The 19461-nt window shown below is 37.2% G+C and overlaps 1 protein-coding gene across 6 annotated transcripts in view; it reads right to left on the bottom strand.

Annotated features, from left to right (window-relative positions):
- The window catches only part of LOC5568466 (multiple C2 and transmembrane domain-containing protein 1), a 215088-nt gene that overhangs the window by 24767 nt on the left and 170860 nt on the right, over positions 1 to 19461 (bottom strand). For 5 of the 6 annotated variants that reach the window (XM_021840302.1, XM_021840303.1, XM_021840301.1 and 2 more), the window contains 6 exons: positions 11455 to 11597; positions 10075 to 10266; positions 9499 to 9647; positions 1231 to 1549; positions 967 to 1163; positions 333 to 513 (listed from right to left, as the gene is read on the bottom strand). In XM_021840302.1, the coding sequence (XP_021695994.1) occupies positions 333 to 513; positions 967 to 1163; positions 1231 to 1549; positions 9499 to 9647; positions 10075 to 10266; positions 11455 to 11597 (1181 nt within the window). The remainder of the gene's footprint in view (positions 1 to 332; positions 514 to 966; positions 1164 to 1230; positions 1550 to 9498; positions 9648 to 10074; positions 10267 to 11454; positions 11598 to 19461) is intronic. The other variant, XM_021840299.1, reaches the window with a different exon arrangement.

The following is a 19461-nucleotide window of genomic DNA, read 5'->3' as shown; positions in this document are numbered from 1 at the left end:
AGATCATTCGTAAAGCTTACAAATCTGAAGACCAGTATCAATGCTGCCTGAGCTACTTATCATCACATTGAATAAACTTATTCATTTCATGTTGCCTGAGTTGAAATCAATACAGTACTCTCAAAGGATCAGTTTTATTCCTGTGAAACGCCCGCTTTCATCGTGATTGAATTCATATTTCCAATCAATTGCAGTGCTCATAAAAATAAGCATCCACTATGCCATTTCATGGAAAAGAAGGCATACAGCAGCCAGGACCGATGCTTTACCCATTTCCAGCAATCGACTATTATAGCAAACACCATTCATGGCTACATGGCTTCGACACCTACCTGTGGTTGCGTTCCCTTCGCCCGCGAATACATTTTCTTGTCCTTCAGTGCGTACCATCGCTTCTCGCCGTTCCGTATCCGTAGCAGCGGAATCATCACCCGCCCCAGAAACTCCACCTTGTGGTCCCGGTCTTCATCAAAGACGGTTATATCCAGCACCGAGGACATGTCTTTTACATTACTGTGAGTTGGCGTTGAGCGTTGCGGGGGAAATGGAAACAAGCAGAAGAAGGATTTAGTCATTAGTGAAACATGACGGCAGTGGCTATGAACGAGTCAATCTGTTTCCTCCATCTTCAAGAGTTAAGTATTGGACACAGACAAACAGACGTAACACTGACGCAACTTAAACATTCATTTAAAGTTCGCTAAGCTGACTTTTTACACTTTCGCCATCTGCAGGTCATGTTGCACAAAACTATATTTTGTGCAAATTGCTCATCAGATGATGTCAAAACGAACTGACTCGTGGATTTTGAAGATATGTTTTCCAAAGCGTTACATCTGTTTGTCTGTGATTCAAAGTCGACGTGCCATCAACGGCGACAAGAAACAGATACTGACAGAGAAAGAGACAGAAATAGGGAGTGGGTGTGAGGTATGGAAAAGTGAAAGATTGCCATGCGACACTTACAAAGTGAAGATTTTGTTCCAATTGGGTGTTAACGTTTTATACTCGGTTTGGGTTTGCAATCTAGCGTTGATTAGCTCTAGCACTACGAATGGATCTGACTTGCCTCCGATATCGGCCGCGGCAAGGCCCGTTGCGCCAAACACCTTCACCGTCAGGTGACCCACGTCCCGCAGGTTCTGCAGCGAACGGTGCCACGCCTATGGGAGATACAAAAGGGAAATTACAGTTTTGGATGTTATGCATACCGGTAAGGCTTCCAATTACATATCGTTTCTGTTGCTGCGTTCGCTCCTTAGGATCTTCCCGATACGCCGTTAGGTCCGTTATGGTTTCCGATGCTGTGGTCCCACTAATGGTCAGCATCAGATGCACTTCACCGGTGCATTCCTCCAGGGGTTGCCACATGCCGTGTGTGCGTTCTCGCGGAAGACTTCGTAGATCGATTGTGCATTTGCCGTACGTGTTGTACTTCCCGCATACTATCAGCTCCAGCAGTTGGTCGTCGTCGAACAGGTGCAGGTCAAACTGTTCCAACCATCGGGCCCGATAGGATGATTTGCTTTTGTATTTTTCATTGCCTAACCTAAAATTAGGAGTATAATTGAGATCGTTTATATTTCTATGGTTCGATAATCAAAACTAGATTGGGGTAATTATCCGTTGACATATTAGAACTCTGAATACTGTTACTAAAGTAGTAACAGCTAGCACGCCCTTAGTCTCTGTTTTTTATTCTCATGATAGTTATTTCAGTGAGAAGCAAGAGATGTTAAAGTTGTAAAAACATTTTATTGGAATATCGTAATGTCAAAAAAAAAAAAAAAAATCAAGAGCGATTTCAAATTTTTTTACATCTTTTTCACAAAATATTCAATTAAATTCCTTAAAAAAAACTCTTTTTAAAAAGATGTCAACTAAATTATCGAAAGATTTTTTGTATCGTCCTTTAATCCTTTGATAAATTTGAGTCCACTCATTACTTTTTGAAAAAAAAAAAATGGAATTTTTGATTCATCAAAAAATAACCTTGAGATGACTGCAAAAAATCCTTAAAAAAACTTTGGAAATTTTATTAATTTTTTCCCAGGTTTGCATCTGGAATTCTTTTGGAGTTTTTGAGCAATTTTATCAGATTTCTTGTAAGAATTCCTGAAATAATTTCTTCAACAAACCTAGGGCACAACACTACAACACAATAATAAAGCTAACAAAATCTCAACAATTTATGTTATGAAATTTATATTATATAATTTCTGAGGTATTCCAACAAAAATAATTGGAAGATCATGAATTGCAATGAAAACACCTAAAAGTATTTCTTTGGGCAGAGATTTCCTAAGAAACAATAAGGAAATATTTCCAGGTATATTTTTTTCTTTGTGAAATAATGCTTAGATTAAAGCATTACATCTAAGAAGCCCTACAGAGATTCCTGAAACAATTACCCTTAGATTTCACTAGAGGCTTTCCCAGTCGGCTCATCTAAGAATATTTTTTGAGAACTTCTCAGAAAGCTCCCCAAGCAATAATTATGGGGTTTCAAGAACTAATTTTGTTTTATTTGCTCCTAAGTATTGTTTTCAAGAGTTGTCACGGAGAAAAATATCGGGGTATGCCCAGAAGCTGCTTTTTAGGCATTTCACTAATCGTTTTCATCCTTCCAGACGTCGCGCGGTTTGCCACTTTCAGAACCACCGCGCTGCTGTTATGAACGAAAAGCGAGGTTTTTCAGCTGTGTTGTACAAAATATAACAGCGCGACGACTGGAGTGTTAACTTCTTCCAGGATTTGCACCGTTTTACATTTACTTTCTTTCATCGTTTGATGCAGAGATTTCTTCAGCAATTATTTCAGAGACCACCTTTCAAATTTTTAGACTTTGCCAGAACCAAAACCGTTTTCAGATATCCAAATCTCCGCTGTTTCTCAACCGATTACTTTTTAATTTTTCTGTGGCGAACTACAAAGTTTCAAAGTTTTAGAACTTTTGAGAATGTTGTGTAAAAACTTTTGATTCAAAAGCTGCAAATGTGGTTGGATTTTGACAAAAAAAAAGACCAACAAGATGATTTGACGCATAGTTTTTCTGTCATATCACTTTTTGTCTTGATGCATTTTTATTCTTTTTTTTTGTCAAAAGAGTTTAATCCTTTGATTGCGTCGCTTGCTCCTTGCGAATTATCCTAGATAAATTCCGGGAGTATGACTTGCAGACTCACCATCTGTTAAATAATTTCAAGGCGGCGTACGATTCAGTAAAAGGAAATGATCAGTGGCAGATAATCACCCTTATTCTTGTTTATAACGGATCCAACTTCCGATAGATTTTTTTTTCGTTCGAATGCAAAACGGTTTTCGATCGGACGATATCAGTCTCATTCAAATTGAGCGCATGATAGTGGAGGAGCCCATCGTGCCTCTGAATAAAGAGACGGCGAGGATAGGCCTGGCCATCAATTCTTCAAAACGAAGTTTATGGTTGCAGGTAGAGACAGGGGTAGGCTTGAGGGTGTAGGTGCTGAGATAATATTTGAAATTTTTGTAGAATTTGTTTATCTTGGAACACTCTTGACATGTGACAACGTTTCCCGCGAAGTGAAAAGACGTTTAGCGGCTGTAAATAGGCTCATGGTACGCGACAAAACGTGGAGCGATATAAAAGGAAACGAAATCAGCAAGCCCGCCTCACAGTGCCCCGACAGGACGTTATTATGCAAACAAATTGTCAATCAAATCTGAGCACTGGGCTCGATTTCTGAGGTCATTTTGCACCTCTGGACCAATTTTTAAAAAATCACTAGGAAGAATCTCGAGAAATCTTGATTTAAAGTTTTTGATAAAAAATTTCAATATAAACGTTATTGAAATTTTGCAACAACACTAAAAAAACCTACAAAAACGCTCAAAAAGTTGACAGTTGAAACTGTTCTCAACTAGTGTTACCGTTGTGATAATTAGAAATATTTACTACTGACTTAACTTATCGGAGCGGCTTAAATATGTTTTGTTTTTTTCATAGTTTATTAGTTTAAATTTAATTGATTATTGTTTTCTATGTTGAACCGAAAGAAAGGTGGAACAATAGGGTCCTTAAGCCCTGTCCAAATTTGAGTGCCAAACGCTTAAGTATTGGGTGAAAACACATTTTTACTCAATTTGTTATATTAATTAACTCATTACGCGTGATAAAGCTGGACAAATTATGGGTGAAATTATGAAAAAAAATCCACGTGCTCGGCTGGGATTTGAACCCAGGATTCTTGTATGCTAGACGAGAGCTTTACCAACTAAGCTACCGAGCTACTTGGTGACCCAATAACTGAGTTAATTACAAGTTCAGAATTTGGTTGGTAAAGCGCTCGTCTAGCATACAAGAGTCCTGGGTTCAAATCCCAGCCGAGCACGTGGATTTTTTTTTTCATGGTTTCACCCATAATTTGTCCATCTTAACCACGCATAATGAGTTAACAAATTTAATAACCATGCGGATAGGATTACCGAACAGCTCAATATAAGCGTCAATTTATATTAGATTGTTACTGCCTCTCTGTAGTAGTCATGTCGTCACTTGAGTGAGAACGACACGTTGATAGCCTTCCCACATCTTTTATCTTCCACAATACAGTTGTTGTGGAAGCGATGTAGGTACGATAGGCAAACAGTTTCAACACTAAATAAATCGCACTCGCTCTTTCCGCGTGTGTATTGACATGATGGATGGATATGGGTTATGAAAGGGGTCCGCGTGGTCTGTAGGGATTTGAATTCTAAACTTGTAACCAACTCAGTTATTGGGAGTCCTGGGTTTAAATCCCAGCCGAGCACGTGGATTTTTTTTCATAATTTCACCCATAATTTGTCTATCTTTACTACGCGTAATGAGTTTCTTAATTTAATAACCATGCGGATAGGATTACCGAACAGCTCAATATAAGCGTCAATCAATTTGTTATGATTTTCGTTTGTTAATGTCATTTTTTGTTTTTTTTTTTAGATTTTGTTACACTATTTAGCTTACACTCAAATTTTTGGTGTATTTTGTTTTCCGTGTCCCTTCCAAATTGTCAAATAGGAACAACCCCAGTGTCAAAACTAAAACCCCTGTGGTGTTTTTATAGGCTAAGCGAACGTTAAACATGATCAAAGTGTCAAGGTTATTTTATGGACCCAATTTCTAAATTTAAGTTTCAATATGATATAGTCGTTATTTGAGCGGAAAAAAAGCTGAAGTAGTTGCAGTAATATGCCCTTTCGTGTTATTAAATAAAAAAAGAATTCATTAAACATTTTAGGACCCTATTAACAATGTTGTTATTTCGAAATTAAAAGGATCTGAGAACAAATGTAGCACAATAATAGTTAGAATATAAGCTATGTGAATAATGTTATGGTCGATTAGAGTTGGTATCAACCGTTTGTTTCGAATCTGGAATGATTTGGTTGCTCTGGTACGCTCACGTCAATATCAGAATGAACATACGCGGATGTCTTCCACGGAATCGCTGACCTCCACCTGAATGATGCAGCTTTTTCTTACGGCATTCGCACTAAATGGCCAGCTCACTGAAGTTTGCCTATTTTATTCGCTCAATAGTTTTCGCTCCTTTTCATGAATAAATGTGCCTTAAGATTCTTGGTTCTACAGGGCAATTGACAATTTGTCATTTAGGCATGCTTGCATTAATCGTTGCTCTCTTTGCATTAGGATCGCAAGGCGTTTTCCGAAGTTGTTAACGAAATAACCCAGGTAACATACAGTCAGTGACATAAGTTAGAAACCAAATGCTGTTTTTCCATACAAAATGCTCAAGTTTGAGGTGCTGTATCTCAGCTTCTGGTGGTCCGAATTGGCTGAAATTTGGATGACGAACTACAAATAACTTGAAGTTTTTCCTGTGAAGGAATTATTACATTGCAGTCATTTTTCATAGAGTTTCCGAGGGTTGTTCAAAGACAAAAGTAAGTAACCGAGAGACTTTTTTTATTTAATTCGAAAACGGTAAGTTGAGGCTTGTTGGTCTGTTCCACAAAGTTGTTCAATTTCAGAAGTCACACAATTTTGCAGAAAACACCAACTTCCCAAGACTTACCGTTTTCGAATTAAATTAAAAAGTCTCTCGGTTACTTACTTTTGTCTTTAAACAAACCCTCTGAAACTCTATGGAAAATGGCTGCAATGTAATAATTCCTTTACAGGCTGAACTTCAAGTTATTTGTAGTTCGTCATCCAAATTTCAGCCAATTCGGACTACCAGAAGCTGAGATACGGCACCCCAAACATGAGCATTTTGTATGGAAAAACAGTATTTGGTCACTAACTTATGTCACTGACTGTAGGTAGTTATTATTATTATTATTTATTATAGAGGTTTTAACTGATGTCATTCGCCTCTGACATAGGTAGTAGAACTACAGTTTATTCAGCTGTAAAGAGGAAATATAAACTGCATTTTTGCTGTCTAAGCTTTTATTCAGCTATCATTGTTACTTGGGAGTGGATCTATGAAGTCAGATGAGCCATTATCAAGCGAAAGTGTAGAAATGTCGTTCCCCTCTGCAAGTTGTGGGTCCCTAAGCTGGATACGTAATCCGTAGAAGGAGATATTCACAGCCAGTACACGTGTCTTTACTACATTTACCATCGAGTCACCATTTCAAATCATTTAAAAATAACAGAACAGAGAAGTTACTCCAGTTGAACGCCATTTCTACGTGGTGCAAGTGATTTTATTGATAGTGTCGACCTGAGAGAGACTCGCGAAGAGGAAAAATATCAACGTCATATGCAGCCCAGATTCCCCTCTCACGAAACGTCAAATGCAGCCCACCGTTTTTATGGCCGAAAAAGTGAAAAGTATTGTATTCAAAGTAAACTGTTATTAAAAACCTCAGTCAGCGGAGCAGTTTTTTCCAAAGTTGCTGATAAATCTAAGCAGAAGATTATTTTTTTCTAATGTCTGCTACATTTGCTGGCATGAAATTTCACTCAAACGGCTATTTATGATTCGATGTGATGCAAACTCAATCATTTTTTGCTGAGAGGTTCATGTGAGGATTTGAACAGCATGCGCATAATTGGTATAAACACAAAGTGGAATAAGAAAAAAACACAGCAATCACAGAAAAAGAAGACCGTCGTCGCGAGTCTCGTCTCAGGTGTCGACGAACGCACTCACAATGTTTGGTTTTATACTGCTAATGTAGTGATTTGAACATAATTGTGCACAAAGTGATTGTTCAATAGTTTAGCGACACAGCATTACAAATATATAGAGTAAACACGCGTTTGAAACAGTGAAAACGTCTTGAGATAGAGGCTGTCCGGAATTGGAGCCAAGTTTTTCAAACCTGGACATCAAAATCAAATATTGTGTTTATAAGGTGTAAAAACATAATTTACTAATAAAACCGGACGAAAACTTTCAAGACAATCAAAACCAGTGAGATTAATGATGAAAAATAGTCAGAACGTTGTTTTATGCGAAAAATTCAAATATTAAGTGATTGGTGCATTTCAACCCACAGTCAGTCCAGACAATCAAGCCACACATTTTGTCATATTTTAATGTGTTTAAACTATTACAAAATATACGCATTGCTCCAGTTTGTAAGAGCGTGATAAATTCAGTTGATTCAAAAAGTAGTTCATTTAGTGATTCATTAGCAGTATGTTAATAAATAACTGTCCGGTTTTCGATTCAAAAGTGTCCGGATTTAAGGACCAGCCATGTTCCATTGTTTTAATTTTTAATGGTAAATTCTTAAATTTTATCGGTAAATTGATCATATTTGCTTAGATAAAACATGAAAGTATTCGTTGCACAAAAACACTTTGATAACTTTTGAAGAAAACCTATTCAAAACGGATTTTGAACTTTCATGGTAGCTCAAGTGTCCGGGTATTAATGCAGCACGGTATGTATGTATATAATGTATACAAGAATTTTAAGAAGACATTCTGGTGGAAGTTTTGGTGGTTACTTGTTGGATTTATCACATTTCACTTCCTGAGGAATACCTGTTGATTTTTTATTAGAATTGTCGGCTTGCATTCACAGAATGTATGTTGATTTTTTTATGTCTTCGCCTACTTATCGATCCAAAATTTGGATCTTCATCAGAATCAGTTCAAATATTAATCAATCTTGTGCCTGTGGAAATCTTTAGGAAACCTAAAGAGACGCTGAATCAAATTCTTCGAAAATAATCTAAGTTTTCGTACATAATTTTTGTATGATAGCCGAATGAAATAATGCTGTAAGGAGCTTCGATGGATTGTAAACAATCAAGAACCATCCAAAGCATCAATTGGAGCCATGATTTTTACACGTTTTCCTAGATAGAAAGATGGATGTTCTTCAAGAAGTTTTAGGTAGAAGCTGAACTGGGTGTCCAAAGAATGCAAACGTTTTGAAATTGAGCTATAAATCCATTGTTATAAGTCAGGAAGTTATTTAGAGTCTTTCCATTCGGATTTTTAGGAAATTATTCAAGCAGTGCTCTTCATAATCCCAGGGGTTCCTCAAATCTCCTAAAGAACTGTCCTGTGGGAAATTCTAGGTAAATATAAGAAAGATTTTTCAAACCATTAAGTAACCCTTGCAAACAAATTCTCCAGAAAATTCTTCAAGACCTCCTGAGATACTTCCAGGATTTCTTCTGCGAGATCTCCAAAAACCTTCTTGAAAACATTGAGGAAATCTTCCAGAATTTGAAATTATAGGAGAATTCTCGCAATTTCTTTGTAATATCCTCAAATGATTATTTCGATAGTTTTCCTCCTAGAATTTGTACCAAAAAAACATCCTGGATTTCTTGCAATGAGTGCCCCTAATGAAAACCACCTATGATGAATTTTAGCAAGACTTTCCGAAAATCACAAAACATTCTACAGGGATTTTGTAGGAAATATTCTGAAGTACAGCAACAACACCCTCAAGAAGACCTCCTGACATGCTTCCAGGAAAATTTAAATGATATTCTCTCGTGTGTCCAACAGAGAGCTCTCAAAAATTCTGAATTACAAATTCAGTTCCCGGATATGTTCTATGGATTTCTCGTGATACTTCAAGACAGAGTGCTTTCAGAAAGTATTCAGGAATATATTGCAGGGGCAGGAAAGTTCTTCCAGGATGATCCACATCCAGATCCAGATTTCTTCACCCATTTATTCAGAAAACCATTAGAAAATCTCTTGAATAAAATCTTAAAATTTCGGACAAGCTTTGGAAGACACTAGCAAATGTTGACCGACTTTACGAAAATGTTGAACATACCTCCAGAATGGTATGCCACTTGTAGGGAAACATAGATCAATAATTAAACATTATTTCTATTTTATTTCATAACGGGATTCGAACCAGCTGCTTCTTATATTGTCTTATCAAATAGCTTCAAGTTCACCGCTACGGTTCACCATTGTCAAGCGAATGTTATTCATTTTTATCGCTGAATATCAAAACATAGAGCAATGTAATGTTTCGATTTCCTAATCGAGTTATCAACTTATAAAAACCGCAACATGCTACTCACCTAAACCTAACGTACACGTCGTTCAGTCCATTCTCGGTGTCCGGTGGGAGTCCTTTGGCTTCGATGAGCACTATCGTCACGACCGAGGACCAAATCTGCGACTTGAGGCGCCTCGAAGCATCGGCCAGTTTGGGGTTGCGCTGAAAGTACTACCGGGTTAAAGCAGAAAAAAGGCGCCAAAGAAGGACGGAGCAAAGAACGGAGACGGGGACTTTGATTAAAAACAGATACAGAAAGAAACGTTGCCAGCTTGTTGCATAGTTTTTTTTTTGTTGTTGTGTGAATTGTGGGAGGTGGATGAGTGGGAGTTGGGTTTATGGTTAGATGATGGGAAATAACCGATAGCTGCGCTACAGTGGATGAAACTGATAAACGTTGATGGTTGTTGGATGGAGTGCATCATTATTATATCTTAAGCTTATCGATTATTTCAATGACAGATATCGTTTCCGCCACTTGTCGCTACATTTATATAGTGATAGTGTTCGGTGCCGAATGAGTTTAAAAAGCGGAAACAGTGTTGGAAAGTGAGATATGTCTTGGGGGAAATTGATCAAAGGTGTCATCTGGTCTTACTTGTTCCTTGTCTTCCTGCGTTTTGGGCCACAACGTTACACCGAGTTTGATTTCACCTAGATCTTTATTGGCCCGTTGTGCATCCTCTAATTTTATGATGAGGTCCTCTGCTCGATTCAGTTCCAGCGCAGTTAGAACGAGTTTTGCCGAACCCATAAAATCATCTTGCAGGCCCCAATCGTAATCGAAGACCTGTTGGGAAATGAATGATAAGCAATGCACAGTGGGCAAAAATTTATCCAAAGCAGCAAAGAATTCTATATGCCATGTCGCAACTCAGTGGGATTAGCACTTTCAAACAGAAAGCCCTGGAAAATTTAATGAGACTGGTTTCAGTCACCGATAGTGATTGCGAATTGACCTACGGGGCTCATTTGGCCGCAGTTCCTTTATCTTTCAAAAGTTTTCTTACAATTTATCATTTTTTTGTATCCAGTACCTATTAAGTTATTACCATTGTTTCTTAACAGTTTCACACTGTTCAGAGGTAATTGTGAACCCTCGCTGACAAAACTCCTAATATCATCGAAATGATTAATTTGTTACTTTTAATTAAGATTCACGAGAGGATTTCTAGGAATTGTGAAGAAGAGGTTTTCTGGTGACTGTACTTGTTCTTGTAATGTCCATTTAACGCCAATTTCCAATTAATAATTTTCTCACATTTATTGTATATCCACTTGAATGTTGGATTATCCCGGCTATTTATGAGACTGTTCGAAACAGTCGTCGGGAATCGAGGGGAATCTCAATGTATTCCATCCAGATCAAATAATGTTGCCAATGTTGTTGAAACACATTGTTATGATAACTATACATACCTTACGCGTAATAAACTATTGCCACTTAATGGATTTTTTAATTGAACCTGAATTTTTAGCACTAGAAACATTTATAACGAGCTGAATTTTGTTTAGTGAAAGATACTTTTATAAACATTCCATCCAACCACCCCTCAGTTTTTGAACCGTGAAGTCGGTAGCTGAGTGTCAACAACAGCTGTTTTGGAAATCTAATCCGACGCCCACTCTGCTGTCCTTGTTGCTCTACTTGAAAGAGTAGCGGTGCACGTTTGCGCGCGAAAACTTTCTCGCTCATTGTTGCTGCTAAATCTGACAGCGACTGTTTCACCGACCGTTTCAGACGACGACTGTTTCAAACGGTCGTGAAAAGTTAGGAACTGAACGGTCAATAATCAAGTTTCAAACAGCCGCAAATATATCGGTGAGGCTAACCAACCCCATCTCAGGAGTCGAAAATGGGCTAAATCGCCGTCTGCGCTAAACAGTGAATCCTTTGCTGATTTTGGTCAATTTTTGCCCACTGTGCTGTGTTTGAACAATAGAGTGCAATCAGATGGACATGATGGATGTCCCTTACTTTGATGTTAATCGGCTGGAAGGGGTCTTCCACAGGAACGACGAACGTCTCATCCCAAACTGGATTTAGGTCCTTGTGAACGGTTTTTGATTTGTACAGCAATCTACCGCCTACCTTGAACTTGACGTATGGATCACTGGTACCTGCAAATGGAGGAGAAACCACACGCTTCGATTATGATTGATTGATATTGGAAACTGCTACGATTATATGTATAACCAATTCCCGAACTACATTTACCCGAATTCTAGACAAGCATGGGAAACACTCACTCAGTTATTACCAGTAAATCAAATTGTCATCAAAATAAACGAAAAACAAATAACAAAGCAAGCTCGTTCACAACCGTTTGTTGCAACTGTTGCGGATAAGGACAAAATCCAAAGCAAAATTGTCATGACAATCACAGGGCGCAACATTGTTGCAACTTTATCAACTCGCGATTAATCAATTATTTTAAACAAAAAACCAAATTTCTTTTATGGATGCTGTTCGATAGTGTGTCAATGTTTACAAACATGAAGAAAGTTCTCGAAAATAACAATGCGAAGCCCAGAAAATCGCTGCGTACGTGGTGATCGATCTTTGTCATATTCCGCTCAAGTGATAATAAACTGATGTTCCGGAATAAAATTGTTGCAACAAGAATAGGAAATGATAATGTCTTTGTTGCCGCGTGTTGGATGACAATTGATTCACTGGTTATTACCAAGGTATGTGCATTTTACTCTGTAGCCATAGAGAATTGAACGCGCCTTGGTTATTACGTTTCCCTCACTCGCTTCCACGCACAATCGGGTGCCCATTCTGCTTCTGCGGCAAGCACTAAGCGAAACAAAAAACGGCAATGATTGAGTCGCCACCGATTCTGAAATCCGAAAGCTGCCGAATGCAATACCGAATGATTGTTTACATTCGGATTCCGTTCCAGTGGCATTCGGGTTTGAATGCTGATGAGTGTTCACTGAATGGCAATCCACACCACGGAATGATTCCGTGAGTGGGAATCCGCTCAGTCAGTTCAATGCATTCGGCGAATGGATGTTAAATGCGTTCACTCGTGCCTCGCGTGTCGTGCGTGTATTGGTATTTACTTCTCTCCATGTTCCTTCCGATTCTTGCGTTTAGCTACCCGGGTAGAGCAGAACAGCAAAAGAATAACAAAACTTACCATTAAAATAGAATGTTTGAATAGCAAAATTTGTTCTTTGTTTGTTTGAAATAAGAGATAAAATAACAAAAATAATAACTAAGTTTATATGGCATAAAAACTAAATAATATCATATTTTGCCATTGTAATAGCAAAATAATAGCAAAAACATAGGCAACCGTAAATAACAAAATATGTTATTATTTAGATATTGATAACAAAATAATAACTAAATAAGCTATTCACAAGAAGATCAAAATAATGGTAATTTAAGTTCTTTGACTTTGATAACTAAATTTAGCATGATTGAAAAATAAATCCCTTCGACGGACTGTCCCGTCGTTTTACGGGAAATGCTCGATGTGTCCCGTATTTTAGGAAATGGAGAATTGGCAAATAATTTTCAACACCAGTAAAAAAATTAAAATAACAACATAACAAACAGTTTTAAGATATATTTCAGAGTTTATTGTCTTACTCATCTATTTTCCAAGCAATTATTAGTTTCTCAAACAGAGTTAAACTTGATCCGTGCATGCTACGTTTCTTTACTCATATTTATGCCAAATTTTGGTGGATTTCCAAAATACGGATCTTCATAAGATAATTATTCATATAATGCCTAAAATGAAAAAGAACAACTATGTGTTTACTTCTGATACGCAATTGATTGGATTTACTGTTTAAAAAGTGGATATTTAAATAAAGTAATGAAATCTTAGACACATTTTCGTTTGAATTTGAAAAATTGAAAAGTGTAACGATGTTTTTTAGGAAATTCTTAAAAAACGCTGCTTTTTGGAAATCAAAGAATGAGTTTCAAGGTTCTTAAGTGATTTTTATTGAATTATACAGCCATGTCGATTGGGATTGCATAATCTGGTTCTGCTACTTTCCCTGGAATGGCGGTTTCCCGAATGTCGTTCTCCCAACGCCAGTTCTCAGAATGCTAGTTTCCCGAAAACCCCGTTTCCCCGAAATGATCAAATATCTCCTTCTTTGGTAGCTTATCGATCTTTTTAATTCAACACTGTCTCACTACCCGAGCAGAAGCAAAGTTCTGACCATAAATCGAGATATTGTTTGACATAATAGATAAAGATCTGAAGATAATATCAAAATTTTATTCCTGGAACTTATGAGCCATAGCTAAATTTGATGTTGGAAGATCTAAGGAATAGCTCGCTGATATTGGTGAGATCTTAGAAAAGCTAAATATGATATGCTAATAGTATTCCAGGAGTAAATTTTAGATATTATTTACGGATCTTTCATCTCTTATATCTTTCAAGTTAATATAAAATTTGTATGTCCATATCAAAATTTGCTATTACTTAGCTTTTTTCGCCTGCTCGGGTAAAGACTATTATTGCATTACATATCGAGCTGTATTACTTTACAAGGGAACAGGTCATTCGCGGAAATGGCTTCGGAGAAACGGGCCATTCGGGGAACTGGAATTCGATGAAAAGTAGCACAATCGCATAATCTGTGCCTTTTAAAATTGTCCCGTATTGTTTTTTATTTGTCCCGTTTTTCTCTGGTTGGCTTATGGTCAGCCTATCTACACGAGGTAGATAGGAATCGCAGTTTCCGAATCTTCTCTTTCGTTTTTTTTTTTTCGTTAATTTCTCGGAAAACTGGATCAATCTCTGCGTGCGAAACGGTTATACAGTTTGACGATCGTCTGTCTACGTGTCTGTGTGAACGCCTCAATGCACAGTGCTTCCTGAGCCCAAGTTTGTTGATTAAAATTGTTATGCGTCCGAAATTTGGTTTTAGAGATTTAATTCAGAAAAGTAATTCGGGATGTAGAGATTCTTCTTGAGAAAGTTTTATTTTTGTGATGAATCCCCCTAACGAAGAGATTTTTTTTTTCAAAAAAGTGAAGATAGGGAGACTTACGGCTTCGGCACCATTCGACTATTATCGACAACCAAATTTGCAGTATTATTCTATCAAAACACGTCAATGAAAACATTCAGATGATTCTTTGTTCTGTCCTCTTCCCACTGACGAGATTTGCGAGACTGAACAAACAATAACGCCAGAGATGTCATCAATTCAAATGAACACGCCTCAAAATGCGACTGATATGGAGCTGCCGAAGAGATTCACCAGCAGTTCTTATAGGGAAATTGCCGAACAGAATGAGGCTGCCGACAATAGTCACACTGACAAGAGATGTTCGCAGTGTTGTAAAAACGTTTCCAAAAGCATTTTGACAAGTCTGTCGGTGTGAATCGATAAAGGATTGAGCAACGCATAAATGTAAACAGATAAACACGGATTTTATCTGCTGATGTCCAAGAATATTAAAAAAGCACGACATCGGCTAAGACTGCCGAGAATACGTAAGTTCCCCTACAGCAATGTTATGCATATTCTCAGAGAATAAGGGGGTGCCCATTTCACCCAGTGTGTTATGACTCTAATCGCCATGTGTGAAAGAAAAGCAAAACATTTTTTAGCAATAAAATGTTATGTAACTCAACAAATCAGAGATTTATTTTAAATGAAGAAATGCGTACATAATCAATTTGAATAACTTTGTAGAACATATGAAACATCCCAAAAATATAGAGTTCTGTTTGATCTTTCGACCTTGACACTTGCTCCTACGGGGGCGAGCGACGAGGGCAGGATCAAACATGTCGCGCGTCGGTCTAGTAAGTGAAAAAGTGGCGTGATCGGTTAGTTCTTTTTGATCCTTTGACCTTGACGCTTGCTGCTGGGCAGTGCGTCAAGAAAGCAAAGTTTATTTTTTTTCCTTTTCGGGTCGCGCACCTTTTTTTTTTTTTGGAGTGCTTTTATATAGCCGAGCAAACGAGTGAGGCTGAGAGTGGATTGTGGCTGCACAGTGAAGGATAAAGGATCAATTGGTGAGCTCGTTTCATGCTACTATTTCTAATCTATAAAATATGTATGACTGCACATTTAATCGTTACAATTTTGGGACGTAAATATGAATTTTCAACAAACTATGAATTGTTCGTCACTGTGAGTGTCAACACAAACTCTGATTCATGAATTATTTATGTTTCACATTTTTTTTTTCAGAACACCCCTTTATTTTTGTAATTAAAAAAAAAAACTTTGAATGGTTCGACACTACAAGTGTAGACTTGCGAAAAGTTCACTTTATTCAACAAACTTTGGATGGTTCGCCACTGTAAGTGTCGGCATAAGCATAAGAGTGTTCTATGATGTTCCAACCAATCAAGTCTTTTGTTTCTTTTCAAATAAGTAAAATATAATAATACATGCTTTCGTCCTGACAGCTGTAGCAATGTTACATTTAGGTATTTGTTCAACAAACTTTGAATGGTTCGTCACCTCAAGTGTCGGCATAATTTTCCACTACATAGAAATTGTTCATATCAAATGAAAATATTATATTTACAAATAAGCATGTATATATCTCACAAATCATTATTTATCATGGTCTAATCGCTTATCAAAGTGAATCCTGTGACCCAACGATCCTTCCCATTAACAAACATCCCTCCCAGTAACCTTTGTGGAGATGCAGAGGCAAACACGGTCTCCAAATAGCAAAGGTTACACGCTAACATTCCTTCCCCCAATCCCACCTGACTGCAAGGACGTGGCCGGCGCCGTTATTGACCCTGTATAAATAGAGGCACTGAATTATGCACATTGAAGAAGATTATGGCCAATCCCAGCCAAACTTCTAGTTGATTCTTTGTGCATTTTCACTGACTTCGGTCAATCACGGAATAGCAACCATTGATATGTGTAGCCAGTCTAAGCTAAGCTAAGCTAAGCTAAGCTAAGCTAAGCTAAGCTAAGCTAAGCTAAATTTAGCATGATTGAAAAATAAACTTTTTGCTTTCCTGCAAAAAACATTTGCTTTTTAAATCTTCAATGAATATCATACGAATTGTTAAATGAACTATTATAGCAAAATATGATGTTGGTTTCTTCTCATGAATTATTTAAATAATGTTTTCAAATATCAAAATAATGACATATTTTACTGTGATGGCGATGTTTGTTATTCTTTAGATATTTAATGTTTTTTTAGTATTTTTGCACAAATAACAAATTTTCCCAAGATAGTATATTTTGTTATTGATTAGTTATTACATGACTTTCAAGTATAACATACCAATGATAAATTTTGCTTTGATTGTATGTTTTACTATTGATGAGATATTTATGTCATATATTAATAACATAATAATGGTTAAACTAGATATGATTGCAAAATTTGTTCTTATTTTACCATTATTTTGTTATTCACCTCTACCCGGGTACACAATAGTTTTCGACGCTTACATGCTACATTCCACCCAGTACAGTTAAGCTATCACTGAATGTTCGGTATCAGCAGATTTTTGCTATTTTTTATCGGTGGCGTTTGGGTAAGTGAGTGAATTTTCCCATGCATAATTCTAAATATAATCATTTTGGTTCCGCTATGGTTCTAAGTAGCTCATTTTTAAGATTTCGTGCTATTGTAAGAAGTATAGTACACTATAGACGTCGCGTCGGTCTTGTGAGGGTTCAAAGGGGCTTTCCATAAATCACGTGTTCATTTTATTTCAGACTGTTTTGAACCTCCCCCCTCGTGATCTTTTGTCCACATCAAATTTGTATTGACCGCGGTTTTTGGTTTGACCCCCCCCTCTCTCCCATTAATGACGCTCAAGTTGAACTACACCAGACAATTTATTAGATTGCTACTAGATGATTGTGTTCAATTTAGCAAACAATCAGCGTTATCGACTGTTTGGTTGTTTATATTACGGTTGTTAAAAAAAAATTCCGGTTTGCGGTAGCCGCAGAGTTCTACCGCAGGCTTCGAAATCATTCCATCATTGAAGCAAACAATTCAATCATAGTATGCTTGAAAGAGAAAACGCTATGAAAAATAGCAACAAACGACGATCATCAATACGGTTTCCAAGGTATCATTGAAGCCTACTGATGATTCACCAGTGCAAATCAGTGATGTGACAGCTGCGGTAGCTTTTCGTTGCACCGTAAAACGGAAAGTTTTCACTAAAATTGCAATGTAAGTGCGCTTTAAATTTTCAGGGCTTGTTGCGATTTATCTTCTCCTTCATCATCTACTATTCGGTCGAAAATATTCTTTTTTTTTTTATTTAGAGGTTGTTCTTCTAAATTAAGCAAACAAAAACAATATTTTTCATTTGATAAGGTTGAACTCGATATTAAAGAGATCATAGTGTTAAGCTTTGATTCTGCAGTGCGTGCAATACACGAATATTTGAATTGAACTTATGTTTGCGTGAACTGTGTAATATGCGTATGAACTACATAGGGTGATGTGCTTGTATCCATCGTATTAACGATCAACGCTCCGTCATCGTAATCATCGTCATCATCGAAACTTCAAAAGCAGTTTTTCTGTTCATAACTTAACATTATTTGATGAAAATGTGTTCACTGTGTTTCGGTTGGAGAATGGAATACAATGAACACATTTTCCTGTAAATTTTCTTGATTTTGAACGAAAAAACTGCTTTTGAAAGTATTGCAGTGAATGATGCTGATACAAACCGATGCCAAACAATTCTTTCTCAAAACGGCTTTAGCATTGTACAATAACATTTTCATAAATCTTGATCTGTTTTTGGAAATAATGCAAAGAAAATGCATCTTATCGTATTCTCAATCCGTCGTATCGTTTTCAACTCCGTCGCAATCAGTTTCCAGATTCATCCCACAACTTACGGCTCACTGTGATGTATTGAGTGGTTAAAACACAATATATCAACGCTATAATAAAATGTTTTACTAGAATATATAGATCTACGGGCATCTCCCTCCATTCCTTCAGCATGAAAGAATATACTAATTTCCTTTAAAATGCATTGTTCGTCATCAAAATTCAGCCCAAACATATGTACACAATTCCTTTTGACCGTACAAGTATGGCATTTGCTCACAGTACAGCAGAAACAACACAATCAAAGGAACCGTATTTTTACGTCGAGCGTCGCGCACACATTGATGCGCACAAGCTTTTTTTTCTCAGTACGACGGATTGAACTTTGTTTACATTCTCAATTATACGCGGCGGTTGAGGAAATTTCGTAAAGTTTGGTGATTAATTGAAGTTTTACGACGAGTGATTGGACAGAAATCCTTCAGTGAAGAAGTACGAAGGTTTTCCATAGTGAAAATAAGTGCCCGGCGAAGTAAGTCACCCACGGGGGCGGGAAGAAACTTGTGTTCGAAAGTGGTGTGACTGATGTCGATCGCTAAGCATTTCTCTCAAATCGTGTTCGTCCATGCGATTTTGGTGAAAAAGTGCATAGTGGATAATTGAACTGAAGTTATTTATCGAAATACAGTAGTTTCATTGCACTTTTGGTGTACAGGTGGACGAATCATAAAAGCTTTCACAAAATTACATTCGGAAAATGAATCTATGTTGCAGGTAAGTTGGAATACCCGCCGTAGTGGAACATTTTAAGTTTGATACGACGAATAGTAGCTCTTACGACGAAGTAGAACGAAACCCTACTAGCAAAAATTTTTGAGGAACATATTCGTGCATTCAAACATGTTTGGTTCGCTGAACTTGCTTTGCATAGCAATCGTAGAAAGTTAAATCTTGTACAGAGATCCATACAACTATTTCGCCAAAGATTCATTAACGAAGAACTTTTGATCGCAACCAGATTTTTTGAAACCGAATCAGATAGGGTTTCAGGCAATTCTTCCAGGAATTTCTCCAAGGAATATTCCAAAGATTCCTCCAGAAAAATCTCCATAGGGATTCCTCTAGAGATTTCGCAACGAGTTTCTTAAAGGCTTCCAGGACTTTCTTCGAGAATTCCTTCATGCACTTTGGGATTGG

Source organism: Aedes aegypti, chromosome 2, assembly GCF_002204515.2.
Source record: "Aedes aegypti strain LVP_AGWG chromosome 2, AaegL5.0 Primary Assembly, whole genome shotgun sequence".
NCBI classification, from domain to species: domain Eukaryota; kingdom Metazoa; phylum Arthropoda; class Insecta; order Diptera; family Culicidae; genus Aedes; species Aedes aegypti.
This window is presented reverse-complemented; position numbering and strand designations above follow the sequence as displayed.